General features: G+C 42.6%; 1 protein-coding gene and 1 long non-coding RNA gene across 7 annotated transcripts in view; one reads left to right on the forward strand and one right to left on the reverse strand.

Moving 5' to 3' along the window:
• Positions 1-15,824, forward strand: part of LOC116843654 — a 307,139-nt gene that overhangs the window by 268,089 nt on the left and 23,226 nt on the right. For all 6 annotated transcript variants that reach the window (XM_032814240.1, XM_032814259.1, XM_032814279.1 and 3 more), the window contains 2 exons: positions 2,222-2,355; positions 13,485-13,575. In XM_032814240.1, coding sequence (XP_032670131.1) covers positions 2,222-2,355; positions 13,485-13,575 — 225 coding nt within the window. The remainder of the gene's footprint in view (positions 1-2,221; positions 2,356-13,484; positions 13,576-15,824) is intronic.
• Positions 1-15,824, reverse strand: part of LOC116843674 — a 154,641-nt gene that overhangs the window by 130,454 nt on the left and 8,363 nt on the right. The gene's annotated exons all lie outside the window — the stretch shown is intronic.

Genomic DNA, 15,824 nt, shown 5'->3' on the forward strand with positions numbered 1-15,824 from the left:
TATATATATATATATATATATATATTCAATATGTATATTCTATATTGAAAGTTTGAATATTTCAATATTTTAAAACTAAAATAACAAGTATGTCCAGAATTACGTATATGCTAAGTATGTATCCAGGCATTAGTACTTTTATCTTATTTCTCTAATTATTGCAAAAAGTACAATTCCACTCTTAGATACGGCTTCAATTACCGTCTCGCTCGTAGCTGTCAATTAAGCGACTTATTACTATTGTTACCATTTTTTCCTCTGCCGGAATAATCAATTCCCTCACATCGGTCGTTGCCGTCTCCCCCCGAACTTTCGTACTTGTTCACACATATATCTGCAATTCCAGTCCTAATAATTCTCCGGCGACACACCTGTCCCAGGACGCGAGTGTCTAGATCCTAAAATCGAGATTCCAGAATTTAAATTCCGGAATCTATATAAATCCTGCCGACCGCGCGTCCACCTCTTCTCGCCCGATCACGCCTCTATTGCGAATCTGCGCATTATTATCTCTCGCGCCGTCCGAAACTCCGTCCTTCCTAGCCGGGACAAACGACAATTTACGGCCGGTCCCGATAGCCGCGGTCGCTCGGCGGGTTAAATCGCGTGAAATACTGCTTTCGGCACATTGGTCCGGCACAATTATTGATGGCACTTCGAAGGGAGAGACAGAAAGAGAGAGAGAGAGAGAGGGCAGGGCTGCGCCCCATGCTCGTTCGCTTGGAGAAGGCAACGACGACGACGGCACTCGCCGTGATCCGGAAGGGCGCAATCAATGTAGCGTGCGGCGCTTCGATTTAAATTCATGAATAATTCCCCCCTCCCGGCCGCGCCGAGCCGAAGATCAACGAGTTTTTCGGTCGTCTCGCGCGTTTTTCCTCGGCCCGATCGCGGCCCATCGATCCATCGGATTCTCTCGCCCCGTGAACGCGCTCTCGGCGACTACCGTCGCTAAATTTCCCGGCGAGTCCAGATTTACTACTGCACGTCGCCGGACGTTATCCTGGGAAGAATTGTGCGAGACACGGCGCGAGAGAGAGATCGTTTCTATCTAAATAATCTATTCGGGGGCAATGATCATTTATTCCCCGCTCTCTCTTTCTCTCTGATCGGTCACAGACGCGTGAATAAGTAACGACACACAATTATTCCGCGGTGACGTACGAATAATTCACAATGAATAATGAATAGTTATTCTATTTGCATGCAGCGTCATTTATTATGTATCCTTTGTTTATCGCTCGCATATAATATTCCCGAATAACAATTGCGTCGATTGCGCAATGCGCAAATAAACGGTATATCTCAGCCGCGCCGAAGAAGAGAATTCTGTTATTTCGAGACGAGAATTTGGTGCAGCCGCAAAATCGCTATCAAAACATTCAATTCAACATTCTTGCGTGTGTTTTGTTTTTTCACTAATTATAATACTATTTGGCACAAGAGAGAGACGTGGCAATGCCAAATCGCATTCACCGAATATTTCCATCCCAAATGCAACAATAATTTGTTTAATGTGAAGTATTTGGCCGGCGGAGAGTACACGACTCCCTTATTTTCGCGCGCGAAAGCGTAATGCGAATCCATCCACTCCCGCAGCGTGAGAAATTCAAACAAATTACAACAGCGGTCGCGATTCCCGTCGAGGATCCCGCGCCGATCGGTGCTCGACAATTATCCCAGCCGATCGTTTTTCCCGTGTCGGGCGAACGCGAAAAGCACCGGAATAGCCGGGCGGTGATTTATTAATTGTCGCTCGTCGCGCGTTACCGAATAAATTATGACGAGTGCGCACTGATTAATTACAAGTCAATTAACGTCCCCACCGACCGGCCGACCGCCTGTCCGTCCGGACGACCGGCGGACGATGAAACGAACAACGCGAAATAACGCGAGCGCCGTGTCTCCGCGTCGCGACACACGAACACTTTATTAAATCCGCCATCAATTAATCACGAGCCGGCCCGGCCGCGGTATACCTTTTCGGCGGCGCGATTGCTCGTATCGACGTCATTATTGCCGATTCATTATTCACGATCGTGCCAACGACGCCGATTTTTCGTGCGCGCGACGCTGAATTTTGCATCGCCGTCGTTCCAGCGTTAATTACCCTGCCTACCTCCCTGTCAGCCACCCTTATTTTTTCCGTCTACCTGACCGTCATTAATAAATGTCAATTGCGAATTATGGCCATGTGCGCGTGTGTGTTTGCGTGTTGCAGAGGGAGGCCACGCAACGAGATGTGGAACGAGAACGCCGGCAACGAATGGAGGCCGAAGCTCGGGTACGCGAGGCTACGGCCGAGGCTGAGAGAGCGCGCTCGAGAGTCCATCATCTTCAGAGAGAGTTGGCCAGGTAAGATGTCGTTCATGTGAATCAAATACACGGGGAGAATGTTGTGTCATTTTTTTTCATATACGGGATATCTCAAACTTCCATGATCACACTTTGCGAGAACGTAGAACGGATTGAGATGCAAGAAACCGGCACACTGAGAAAAAAATACTTGAAAATTTATTTGTAGGACAAAAATTTATTTCACAGAAATAAATTTTATTTCTCAGAAATATATTTTATATCATGGAAATAAATTTTGTATTATACAAATAAATTTCCAAGTGTCTTTTCCTCAGTGCAAGAAAATCCTGTGCCGTTTTACGTTATTCGCAATAATAGTCGAGATATTAATTAAAAAAGATTGGTGAATGATCACGCGCGATATGATAGATGAGCTGCGCCGTCTGCCGTTGTATACTTATACATTAATGCCCGTTTCTACCAACTTCGGTTAACTTAACCGGCTGGTTATTCCAACGGAATTGACCAATGGTAAAAAAAAGTGCGACTGTTAGTGCAACTTGTTAATTCTGGCAAAAAAAGTGCGACTGGTCAATTCTGTTGAAATAACCAATCGGTTAAGTTGACCAAAGTTGGTAGAAACGGGCATAGTCAACTGAACAAAAAAGTCCTTTACCATTTTGTAAATGACCACATAAATTTTTAGATATTAATTAAAGAAAATTTGTGCATTATGATACACAATCATATATGTAACAATTTTCTTTAATATCTAAAAATCTATGTGGTCATTTGCAAAATGGTAGAGAACTTTTTTATTCAGTTTGACTTAAATATACAACGGCAAACGGCGCCACTGCAGCTCATCTACTATATCGTGCGTGATCATTCACCAATGTTTTTTAATTAATATCTTGACTATTATTGGGAATATACGGCACAAGACTTTCTTGCTAATCTTAATCCGTTCTACGTTCTCACAAAGAGTGATCATAGAGGTCTGAGACACCCTGTATATAAATTTCTTTCTCTCAATTTTACTATGCTTTTAGTAGTCCATAAGAAAATAGACTGTCAGTAAAATCTGTCTTACTAAGAAACATAGTTAATTTCGCTAGAAACATAGCGAGTGTCATAATAGTTTCAGCGTATTTCAGTTTTTAAAATAGCACATATAAAACAAAAGCACAGAGTGAATTACTGCAGAATATCGATCTGTTTCTCATTTACATAATCCTATATATTTACTATAAAATTCTCTCCATATACGAGGCGTATGAATATATAATTGTTGCCAAGTTAGAGTGTAGGAAATTTCTACTCCAATTGCCAATACTTCTAGCCAATTGCTCTTAGTTATGTCAAGCGAGTTTTCACGCAGCTGAATGTTCAGACGAATGTTTTCGATCACACACGGAAAAAATTTTCGTGACGAAAAATCCCGGTTGATGTTTTGCCAGAAGTCTTGTTAATTTCAACAGAACTCTGGTAACTTCAGCCGGGATTTCTAGTTTGTCCATATTTTGCCAGAAATGATGCTTGATCCAACCGAGCTTTTTTTCCGTGCAACAATAGACATGTTATTTCTCATCAGCGAGTTTTCCTCATTTGGTCTCCATTCATTTGCCTGAACTGAAATATTTGTTTCCATGTATTATGCACTGCAAAAGAAAAACACAGAAAAAGCAACTCCCTCAGTGTAACAGTTTTCTGTTGCTTGGTAATAGAAACCAGAAAAAGTTTGTAGATTTTTTCTCAGTCAATTATTTTCAATTATTATGAGCAAATTTTAATACAGTTTCACGTTGAATTCGTCATCTGGTCCCTACAAATTGAGATTTTGTTCCGTGTACGAAATTTCCGACGTTGATTCGAGGACCGAAATCGACGGGTGGTGAGACTAAATAGACGCATTCGATGCAAAAGTGGTTGCGTTCCTTCCGTTTCCGAGACGGCACTTTATCCTCCTAACCGCGATAACACGCTCTACACGGCAAAAGTAACCGATGTAACGTATAAATAATGAGACCGCGCGTCTTTCCCACGCAATAACCAGCGCGGATCCGATGCTAAATCATCGATATTGGCTCTCGGCCAGTAACATACTGCACGACCGCCCAAAATGATAACCTTTCCCACCTTCCGCGGTCCTTCGTCGCCCACCCTCTCCCCCCCCACTCCTTCCCCACACCCCTCACGCTCGGATTTATTATTACCGAATACCGCGGATTGTCGCGCGATAACGGCACGTTCGATGCAGCACGCCAGGGGAAATAAAATGGCATGCGGGATATGCGACTAATGAAATTAAATTTCTGCGGCGTTGTGCAACGTAGATTTTAGGCACGGTGTCGTGCGACTGGTGAATTGCGGTATTTTTCCAGATATTTTTAGCGGAATAACGTTCGTGTTCGATTGCGATAGAAAAGCGGTTACCTTGAGAAATCTTATCTCAACTATTAATCTCTTTCTCTGCTTCTCTCTCTTTCTCTTATTAATCTCTTATTGATCTCCGTGGAGGATTCTCGCGTCAATAGCACCGGGAATGCCCATTGGGCGAACGTTATCGGCGAACGTAAATGGGTTTCTTTATCGCAAGAGCAGAGCTGGCGGATTATTTGTCGAATTATTCGATAAATCGGTGCACGCGGATCGCGCACGGGCGAACGCGAGCGCGCGTAAAGAAGGGCTCTCGTGCAGTTCTGTCAGAACCAACGATTCGTTTCGGCAAGTCCACGGCCGGGGAAAAAGCCTTTCAAACGCTCGGTCCTTTGACGGCGCCGTCGAGCAGACAGGGAAAAAAAAGAGGAATCTTCTGATATTTTTCCCCGAGATCAATAACACGCCGTGGAAATTAAACCGGCGGACCAGGGTCGTCGGGGCTTATCGACTCTCGACTCGCAATAGAAATCGCGAATGCCGTGCACGGCATTCCAATGTAGAAAATTGCAAAACAACACACACGACGGCTCGCAGTTCGCGTACAAACGTGATCGAGCTTCGATACGCGCTATGTATCACAGAATCGAAATTTCGCTTCCACGTTGACCCTGCAAATTCTGTCCAACTTGAAGGGGGAATCTTTAAAAATAATATTTTACTGACTATCGTCGTACTTGGACGCTACAAATGATTACTTGCTGCGTTTCATTTATGTCGAGATATGAAGACCTTATTTGAAGATATTAAGGGGATGTTGGGATCGATGACAAACTCGAACAACGTCGATAATGCAGAGACGATCGTCACTAACATAATCACGCTATCCTTTTCGTATTTCTTGTACATACAGGACTTACATGAATGTGTGTTGCTTTTTTTACCATATTCAACGGAAAACTTAATCATATATGTGTAGAAATCTTTCTGCAAACTTTTCCGATATTCTTAAGCTTCCAAATGCAGATGCGAAGGTAGAGCAGTGTTCTTAAAAATTTTTCTGTTTGGAGCATCCACACTTTCGGTATGTACAAGTTGCGGAATTTTTGGATTAGACAAATATTACGTTAACTGACAGCTTAAGATTTTACATTAAAAATTTTTTGTTCGTTTTTGTCATATATCGAACAATGCTCTTATTTATTTTTGCACGTACTTCCATTACGTAAAAGCATTTGTAATTTTGTACAACTAATACGATGTAAATTTTGCAGAAAAATGTCAGTGTTCTGTCGGTAAAGTTTTCAACTTCAGCATCCCCTTAACACTCGATTATCTCGATTATTCATTCTGTCTTCACTTAATTTATTCTTGATTTAAATCAGCAAGGTGGCAAACGATGTGGCTCAGTCAGTCGGCAGATAGAATATTCACGTGCACGGAATTGGCAGGGTTAAAATATAAAATCCAAGTTCAAGCGCTAGCGCTTTTACTCGACATCACCGATATCATTGCATTATATTATCGCGCGTTATTAGCAAGCCGATTTAATCAATTGCGTGTAACTCCTAACTGGAGCATTATTTGTGCTGTGATGCGACGCATGGTTTACCGCGCAAATTAACATTTCGGTTATATCGTGGCCGCGTATATTCCAAATAGGAAGGGTCGAACGCTACCTCTTCTCAAATGTGTATCGACGTATGTGTGTGCATTGAAAGTAAAATCAAATTATTACCAAATTAAAAAGAGAAAGGAGAGTCGAGCGACAGAAAACCGATCTCGGAAATAATCACGTGGATGCCGGACTTGTTAGATTGAATTATTGTAAAATTAAAAAATAAACAAGGGAGAAAAAGAAATCGACGGAATAATTGTGTAAAGGCCACGTCGCTTTATGCTGCTTTCGCGACTTTTTCCGTGGCCACGCAAATTGCAAATTGCACGATGCAATTTCATTTTCGGAATATCCCTCGAGAGAACGTCGAAAGTAATTTCGCGGGAATTACACGTGCAGAAGTGAAGACGCACGCGGAAAAAAAGATTCGGTTGAATGAAGCAAATCTCTATAAAGTAAAGTATGAACGAACCAGAAATTCCGGTTGAAGTTGCCAGAATTCTGTGCTCAAGTTAACAAGATCTCGGAATTGATTAATCCGACTGAACTTCTTTTTCTCCGCGCGGCGGGAATTCGCAGGTCTTCGCGCGATTCTCACCCGATTTTCGTCGCTCGCGTTTCCACGAGGGGAAGAAGTGACCCGGCCACGTCGCGCTCACCGCCGTCGTAATAAGCACGAACGATGCGTGTACAGCAAATTGATATCCCTGTTTTACAGCGTGCAACGTGACATGATGCATCACAAACCAGCCGGATACGCGCGGACGTGACGGTTCTCTGTCGTGAATGAGTAATCACATCCCGGCGCCCTTTTACGCGCCGCGCCCTTTCCTTCTTTCTGTATCCCTCTGCGCGGCTCCATCCCCCTCCCCCTCTTCCCCACATCCGCGATTTAATCCCGGTAAATCTGAAAAAATCGCGACGCGTCCGAATTTGAGTCTCGGCGCGACGCGAAGAAATAATTTATCTCGACTCCAAAATTCTGGGAAAATTTCAAAATAACGCAGAATCTGTTTGCAGAGTTTGATTTTTTATTGCGCTACTATCTCATAGCTGAGACTATTCCGTGTCTTTAGAAAAAAATATGTTTAGAAATATTGATTTTCGATAAGGCCATATGGTAAAGTAAAACACGCAATTATTGCGTCCCCTTAGACACTGATACTAAGAAAAATCTAATTTTTCTTGTGACTCACATTACAATTGAACTTCTTGTCTACATTGTATGTTTTCAAAAGAGAAATTTAAAAGTAAACCTGTAAAAAACAGTTATTGATCGCAAGAAAGACCAGATTCACTTTAGGATCGATAACTGGGTGCCAATAATTCATTTGTTTTACCCTAGTTCAAAGTTATCTGACAGGCCCGGATTGCACTGCATGTCCCAAAAAATATGATTGCACGCGGATAGTTAATTTTTTTTTGCTCTTTCTCTCTCACACATGGAGACATAGTTCAGAGGCCCCCGAGAGTGTTTTCTTCACGTGGTCCGGTGAACATATCTCACGGTAAAAGCGCGATTTCAAAGAGCCGCCACTAGACGATACTTAAAATTCCAGGCTTCGAGATCTCGAAGAGACGGCACACGCACCACCCGACCGCTCAATTAAACGTGATCTTTTGTTCCCACGGCTTTGGCGGACCGTGGAATCTAGACGCGGGGGTATTAAAAATGCGGACCTCGTACTACCGGTGGCGGCTTTTTACGAGTGGCCCGTGAGAAAGAAAGGGAGAGAGAGCGGAGCGGCTGCGTTATTTTTACGCGGCCAGACACGAAATTGAATTTTCCGACCCCTTTCGTCGACGCGTCGTCGCTGCAAAAGGTCCTATTAACCACACGTAGGAACAATGCAAACTAAATAGCTGTACGAGCATGCGAAAGGCCGGAATGAGGGAAGCGAGCGATCGGGACGAGGGTTGAAGAGAATATTGCACCTATCTTGGCTGCTTGCTTTTCGGATTTTATACCATCCGCCGAGGGGCAATTAGGAAACACATGTATTTGATCGACATTTCTCCCTCGACAAATCGACGTTATACAAAAAAAATATAATCTTATTCTTAGCGGAATCCTCTTATATGCTGCCTCAAGAGGATTTCTCTAAAATCAAAAGGATTCTTACAAGCAAAAAAAAGAACTGCAAGTAATTCCATATTTTGCTTTTTCTCCTCTCTTTTGGATCAAGAATAATATTACAAGAAGCAGAACACCCTCTTACTCGATGAAATTTCTATTAAAGCTCCTGGCCCCTCGCATTGCCTATCTCTTTTTAATGAAACGTCAGAAGCGAGAAAATGCGTGCTAAAAATTCTTGCGAAATACGTTAAAAATATATATCCATAAAGTAACACTTGCAATCAATGAAACAAATTTGTAAGATATTCCGTGCACTCCTCTTTGGTTCTAATAATCAGTAATTTGTCATAAATTAACGTGACGTACGATTCATCTTCTTAACCTATTTCTTCGTCTATTTCTATTCAGGTTAATTTATAATAAATTATTGATTGTTAGAGCAAAAAGGGAGTACACGGAATATCTTACAAATTTGTTTAATCGATTGCAAGTATTACTTTATGGATATATATTTTTATTTCAACGTATTTCGCAAGAATTTTTAGCATGCATTTTCTCGCTTCTGACGTCATTAAAAAGAGATAGACAATGCGAGGGGCCAGGAGCCTTAAGAACAAGGCGGATTTCACGGATATGAGAGTCGCGTTTTCGACGCGCTCGCCGGAAATTAATTTTCGCGGCACAATCGCGTCGATCTCGCAATAACGCATTCTCCTCCTCCACCCGCATCCTGCGCGAGAAACGGATAAAAAACGCGCGTTAATTCACAGCCGATGGAGTTTCGACGCGACGACGATACGTATATCACACAGACGACGTGGACGTCGCGTCGCGAACACGATGAGCGTCGACGGGTTCGCAGGAGCAGAACAACGCGGTCCTCTCTCGGGTCCTGCCGGCAGGACAAGAGACCCGTGCAAAAGCGAAGGTTGTTAACAATTTCCATATGATAATGACGGCGTCCCGGCGCACAAAGGACGCGACTCAACGGAGTATTCCGCGGGCACCTGTTTATTTTGGCGTCTGGCTCGCGCAGCTCACGCGTGTATAGTTAACGCGCGTGTCGCGTGTGTGTGTGTGTGTACGCGCCGCTGTCACTCACGCGATACGTGACACGTGTAAAGTGTAAACAGTAATTATAATGGCACGACCTGACGAAAGCCGTGTCGTCGATGTCGGAGATTTGCTCTTGGAAATGCGGAGCATAAATTTTGGAGCCAATGGACGACGAGAACAAATGTAATTTGAATATATTCTTGTGTGTCCGTACGTGTGCCGTATAAAGAGAAACATTTCCACTACAATGATTTCTACATTCAAAGAAAAGCGAAAATGACGAGGGCAACATAAGTGACAATTATAATTATAATTATACGAGTTTTGTATGTAGAATTGTAATGCATATATGTAGTTTATATTATTTTATAATTATTTTATAACTATATATGTGCGTATATTAGTTTACTGTATGTTATATGTGTGTGTGCAGTTTATTAAACTATATATATTAATTCTACATACAAAATTTGTATAGTTGTCACTTGTCATCATATATTTTTTTCTGAATAAACTGCAATGTATTGCAGAATTATATAATTATATTTCCATATTAATTCATATATAATTAACTTGTCCATAAATGTTGTATATCAAAGCGTTTTGTTCCTATAAATAAATAAATAAAAATAAAATAATAATAACTATAATAACTATTTTCAAGATTGAATAATTTCTAAGATTAAATTTCATTTTGTGTTGATCTATAAATATAAAATAGAATATCTGTCTGTACATGTGTTCCCTATTAATTGAATCAAATTTTGCATAGTTACTAAAAATATAGGCTACACAAAACTTTGAACCCTTCTCCTTGATTTCATCCTCTTGCTACTTTATGATAATTTAAGTTTAGACGTTCCAGAAACACGCGCAGAAAAACAATTAGTCACAGAAGCTAGAATATAACTGTGACATCTGTGTTATTGAAATAAAAACAGCTAATGTCGTGGCTACCAAAGTTAAATTTCTTATCTATTTGCACTTCGACGATATGGTAAAAAATATTCGCTACTAGATAAAAACTCATTATCATCATTTTGCTTTTTATTCAAATTGCACGCTATACCGTGAAATAAAAATTAAAAATCTTTGCATTAAAAATCTAAACCAAGACTTTTCATTGAGCTTTAACATGGATTAATGTCAACTTTAACGTTAACACAAAAACAGATATCTACTTACACGATTATGCTGTTTGATTCCCATTGCACGAAAAGACGATTTCATGTCCACCGGAAGCGTGATAATTTCCCCTTTCCAATGGTTATAGTCTCGAGTCGCTACGACGTCTACAAGCGGGGTTATGAACGATTTCATCGATCCGCGTTTTAGATCATTCGCCGTTATCGCGCTACAGCGAGCTGTGAATAGGCACGACGCGGCGCGTGAATGGAATGCGGAATGCGACTATTACTGCCGGACAGTAACCTTGCACGTTATATAAGTGAAAGTACGTTCACTCGGTATCCCCACTTCGCGGCACTGATAAGCACGCTTGCTCGCTGCAATCACGCGGTCGTTCACTTCACTTGAGAAGCAAACGTAGTACGTCGACGCGCGAGAACAAAAATTCAACCTCGTAAATTTGAACACAAACCTAATGTCGATATTTTAAACTTTAGTCGGCTATGATGAGAACCGATTTAGCGATATTATATATATATATATAATTATTGTGGATTAAGATAAAAGAATAATTACCGTTATTTGCAAAATAGTAGAGAATTGTTCTGTTCAATTTCATGACCTCCGTTCGCAAGTTAACAAGTTAATATATATTGTGTTAGACATTCTGTGTACATTTCGGACGCCAAAGAAAAAAAAATATATATGATAAAGAAATTTTAAAAAGACAAAACTTATCTTAAATACCCATTAATTATACATATAATTATGTATGTCGGTACTTATGTGCAAATAGAACTTATTAAATTGTGTAGAAAAATCCTGTGCTCCATTTTGTAAATAATAAATAAATGTATAAATCTTAACACGAGAATTATTGAGATATTAATGACAAAAAAGAAAATTAGTCAATTAATGCATGCGATGCAGTAAGCTTTGTAAAGTTAATTCCTTGAATGTTCGAGATTCACGCACATAAAATATTTGGAAATAGCTACCATTTTTTGGTTATTCAAAAAAAATGGTTGAATTGCGAGAAAAAATGTTATATACGATGTGAAAATAATGGAAATAATGGAAAATAATTGAGTAAGAAATCGAATGAATATCTACCAAACAACCGATCTGCTTCAATATTATTGAGTATTATTGAGACTGGCAGGCGACTGTTATTCCCGTCTGCAATTCGACGCTGCGTGCACCCTGGAATCATCGTAATCGAATTTGTCGAGCAACAGTTGTAAATCATGAGGATCAGCTTGTGTCGGTGCCATGTGTTCCGAGCGGAAATAGAGAGAGAGAGGGGGGGAGGGAGGGAGGGAGGGAGGAAGAGAGACGGAGAAGTAGAAAGGTGAAGAATAGAAAGACAAAGAGAGAAGGCTGCTTGGGGGAGCTACACCCCAGTTTAAGGGTGCTGCAATTGCGAGTGTTACTCCGACGATCGATCGCTCACGCGGTCTCTCACGTAGCTCCTCGTCTAATTAGAATTCAACTAAAAACGTGAAACAACGAACAATAGCGACGAGATAGACATCATGAAGTTTGTATATTTTCGACGACTGAGAAAGTTTGAAAATCGAAAGTGCCACGGAGCAGAAACAGATAATACGCGAACAAATTTCTGGTAGAATTAACCAAATATCTGGTGAAATATGAAAGAATCGGAATTTCTACCGAAGTCATCAGAATTCTGTTCAAGTTAACGAGATTCTAGTTGACCAAACACAATTTCAATTGGAATTCAAGTTGAACAGTTGCAAGTTTCGCTTAACCAGAAATCTTGTTTGATTAACCAAAATCTCGTTAACTCGAAGTTGCCAGAACTCTGGCAACTTCAGCCGGAATTGTGGTTCGTCGATACTCAGCAGATATTTGGTTAATTCAACCAGATTGTTTTTCCATGTATAAATAAATATTTCTCCTTATCCCGTTACCAATTTCCCGCTGCCAACGTCCTCCCAACTCCTATCGCACGTTCAGTTTTATTCAATTAGAGAGCCGATCGCGATCGACCGGTCGGAAATTCATCCTTATTAAACGTCCACGGAGCACAATCAAATTGAAACTCGTAACTGGCTCGAAAGTTACTTTGCCGAGGACATAAGCAAGGATATCTGTCCTGTGAGGGGCGACAGGAAGACGTAGGGTGTTGCCAAGCGCTGCGGCAAACTCTTGCTCGGCCTCCCCCGAAAAGCTTAAATCGGCTTCATATCTCAGCCGCACCCCTGCATCTCTAATCAGATCGTTAACCCCGCTGAGCGTTCGCACGAAGGAAGTTCGTCAGACGGAAATGTCGATCTTCGATTTTCTTCTCGGCGAGCGACGCGGGAGAGAGAGAAGACAACGGGTTTTGCATATCGAAAGCCCCTAAGTGTCGCGTAGAAGGGAATATTTAGTGAAACTCGATGCTTAAACTTCGAATTAAACCGAGAATTATGGGGACTATCTGTGAAAATTTTTTCTCGGGAGCAATTATCGTGCACTTTTTTCCTTTTTATCGTGCTAAGTTCTCGCTTTGTCTACTCAACTTAATTTCCAATATCCCATTTGTCTTACCGTAATCGCGAGACTGAGTTACAATTAAGACAAGATATTCTCAGTGAGGACAAGATAAGCGTAAACGAAGTCCGAATGAAAAGGAAAAAAGCCAGGCTTATTGTTCGCAAGTTTATTTCGCGAGAAGAGAATCCTCCTCCCTATCGTCGGGAAGCGGAACAGCTCTTCGAAGCCAAGGCGAGGTCGACACGAAGGAACGAGAGAGAGAGAAAAAGAGAGAAGGAGCAAATAAATTTGCCGGTGGCACAATAGAGAGCTACCGAGGAGACGCGGCGACGGTGGCTCAATGGCTCATTCAATTAGGATCTTTTCAACGAGGATTAAAATCCGGGAGCTCTTCCTCTCTCACAAGACAGGTCTGATTTGTTGCAGGATGGAGGAGTCGTCGCGGGGCCTGCTGCAACAAAAGCACAGGGCCGAACAGCTGAAGCAAGAGAAAACGGCGCTGACACTTTCCTACGAGGTAAGCAGTAAACTCGCGACCGTGAGTCGCGTACGTGTACGTGTGAGAGAGCGAGTTCTCATTGGCGTTTAATTCACGAATTCTGATCAGATGAACGCATGGACGAACGATTCGCGCGAAAAGCCATCTCGAGCCGTCGGCCCTTGATCGCGAGAGTGTCTCCTCCCGAAACACCCCCGACGAACTTTGCCCCCGAGACTCGTCCCGTCAAACATCAATCACGTGCGACACGACACGACACGCCGATTGACGTTATGAACGAGATAATCGACGCCGCGATTCAACGACAATCGAGTGTCTCAGAGATCGCGTGAGTGCGCGACGACGATTCCGCGTCGCCGAGTTCGGTTCGCGTGGCAGTCGGAGCGCCGATGACAGTCCCGGCGAAAGGTTTCCCCTTATCCAATAATACCGAGCTCTCCTTCACGACGACGTGCCCTTATTGTATTTCACCGTCAGCAGCGCTAAGGCTGCATTTTGTCGCCCGTTATCATCGCGAGAATTTCGTCCCCTTCGAATTATCAAAGTAAGTTTCTCAAGTAAGAGTTAGGACACAATTTGTAATTGAATGAGTGAGGGAGAAAGAGAGAGAGAGAGAGCTGTGGTATGTTTCGACATTTCAGTCTTAAAGTTTCTCTCTCACTCTTATTCGCTTCTCGCCTATTAATGGCGGGTAGGATCCGGTATAATCAGAAATTATCGCGCGGTATTTTAACTCTTACTTGGGAAACTTTACGCGCCAAGTTTTGCTCCCCTTCCTCTTGTCTCGGATCGTTTTTTAAAGTATCGAAGCTTTTCTAACGATATCGGATTTCTCTCTCGCATTCCGTGCTCTTTATCACTACTCTACTCCACTATACTCTACTCTACTCTACTTTATCACCTGCGCGATAACATAACTCCGAGTTCCCGACGCGCCATCCGCCGGCTTCGTCTGAGTTTACGCGTGACACGATAACCGCCACGTTGCGTAGCGACTCGCGAAGCGATCTTTAGGATCGATGCTCGCCGTTCCATTCGGAAGAATCGCCTATAAACGAGCGAGCGAGCGCGCACGCCTCTCCTCCATGCGTTTCCGCAATTCGCGAGTCTCGTAAAGCCGGCGGGCGATGATTTTTGGCGTAAAACGCGTAGCGGAGCGCATGCGAGGGCAATAAAGGGAGGGAACAGTAAACGCGGACGTTTACTGCCGATCCTTACGGCACGCGCGCTATCTCGTTCACGGTCGGTTTGCCCCTAAAAGAGTCGTACTGAGTGCCTCCCCTGCTGCCTGTCGTCCTCCCCCTGTCCTCCCTCGCAACAACGACAGGAGGAACGAGAGAGAGAGAGAGAGAGAGAGAGAGAGAAGGAAAGACGCAGAGAGAAACTGCATCGTCGCCCCACGAAATAACATTTAATATCGATCGTCACTCGATCCCTAGCTTCAATGTCGACCCGCCTGTCAATGACAGGCCGCGCAATCCCTAACGGGAAACAGTGTATAACGTTACGTCTGAACGCATGAGTGTACACTCGATTCCGCGGGTTCGAGGCTATCCAAGATTCGACGTCGAATATATACCTAGGCGTCATGTTATCCGTCTATCTCTCTGATCACCAACGCGTTTCCAATTCCCAACTAATAAACCGAACAAACAGTCACATAAGTGAGACAACGGTAACAGTAACCGTAAGTCCGTATTAATAGTCGTATTACTTGAAACATATCTCACGTGAGATAGTCAGATCTAAATTCAAATACGTATTAACGGTCGTTATTTGGAACTTGCCTCAGGTGAGATATACAGATTTAAAGACATATGTTTTTCTCAGCTAAATCGCGACTACAAACGTGATGTACATGATTCAAGCAAAAAACTCAAATAAGCATGACTCAAATAAAAATAACGAGCGCGGGTTTAACATGACGCGACATACACCGATCGTGTGTAGCGAGAAAGGAGGAGATTACTCCCTAATAAGGTACTCACGTTACATCCCGGCGATCGCACATCGTTATTTTCGGCACTCCTGATACTCATTTCCGCGCGAGACTCACTTTCAACAGGCAAACAACGCGCAAAACGCGGAACGATATCGATTGATGTAGTAATGGCGGCTACTCGACGCAAAAAGATCGAAAATAGATGTACGCTGAAAATGCGCGCCAACGACATGGATGGTGTCGCCTCCTATAATGACACATTCTATACATATCTCTCTCTCTCTCTCTCTCTCTCTCTCTCTCTCTCTCTCTCTCTCTCTCTCTC

Source organism: Odontomachus brunneus, unplaced genomic scaffold (genome assembly GCF_010583005.1).
Source record: "Odontomachus brunneus isolate Ranch 3 - 2012 unplaced genomic scaffold, Obru_v1 Obru_scaffold_003, whole genome shotgun sequence".
NCBI lineage: Eukaryota > Metazoa > Arthropoda > Insecta > Hymenoptera > Formicidae > Odontomachus > Odontomachus brunneus.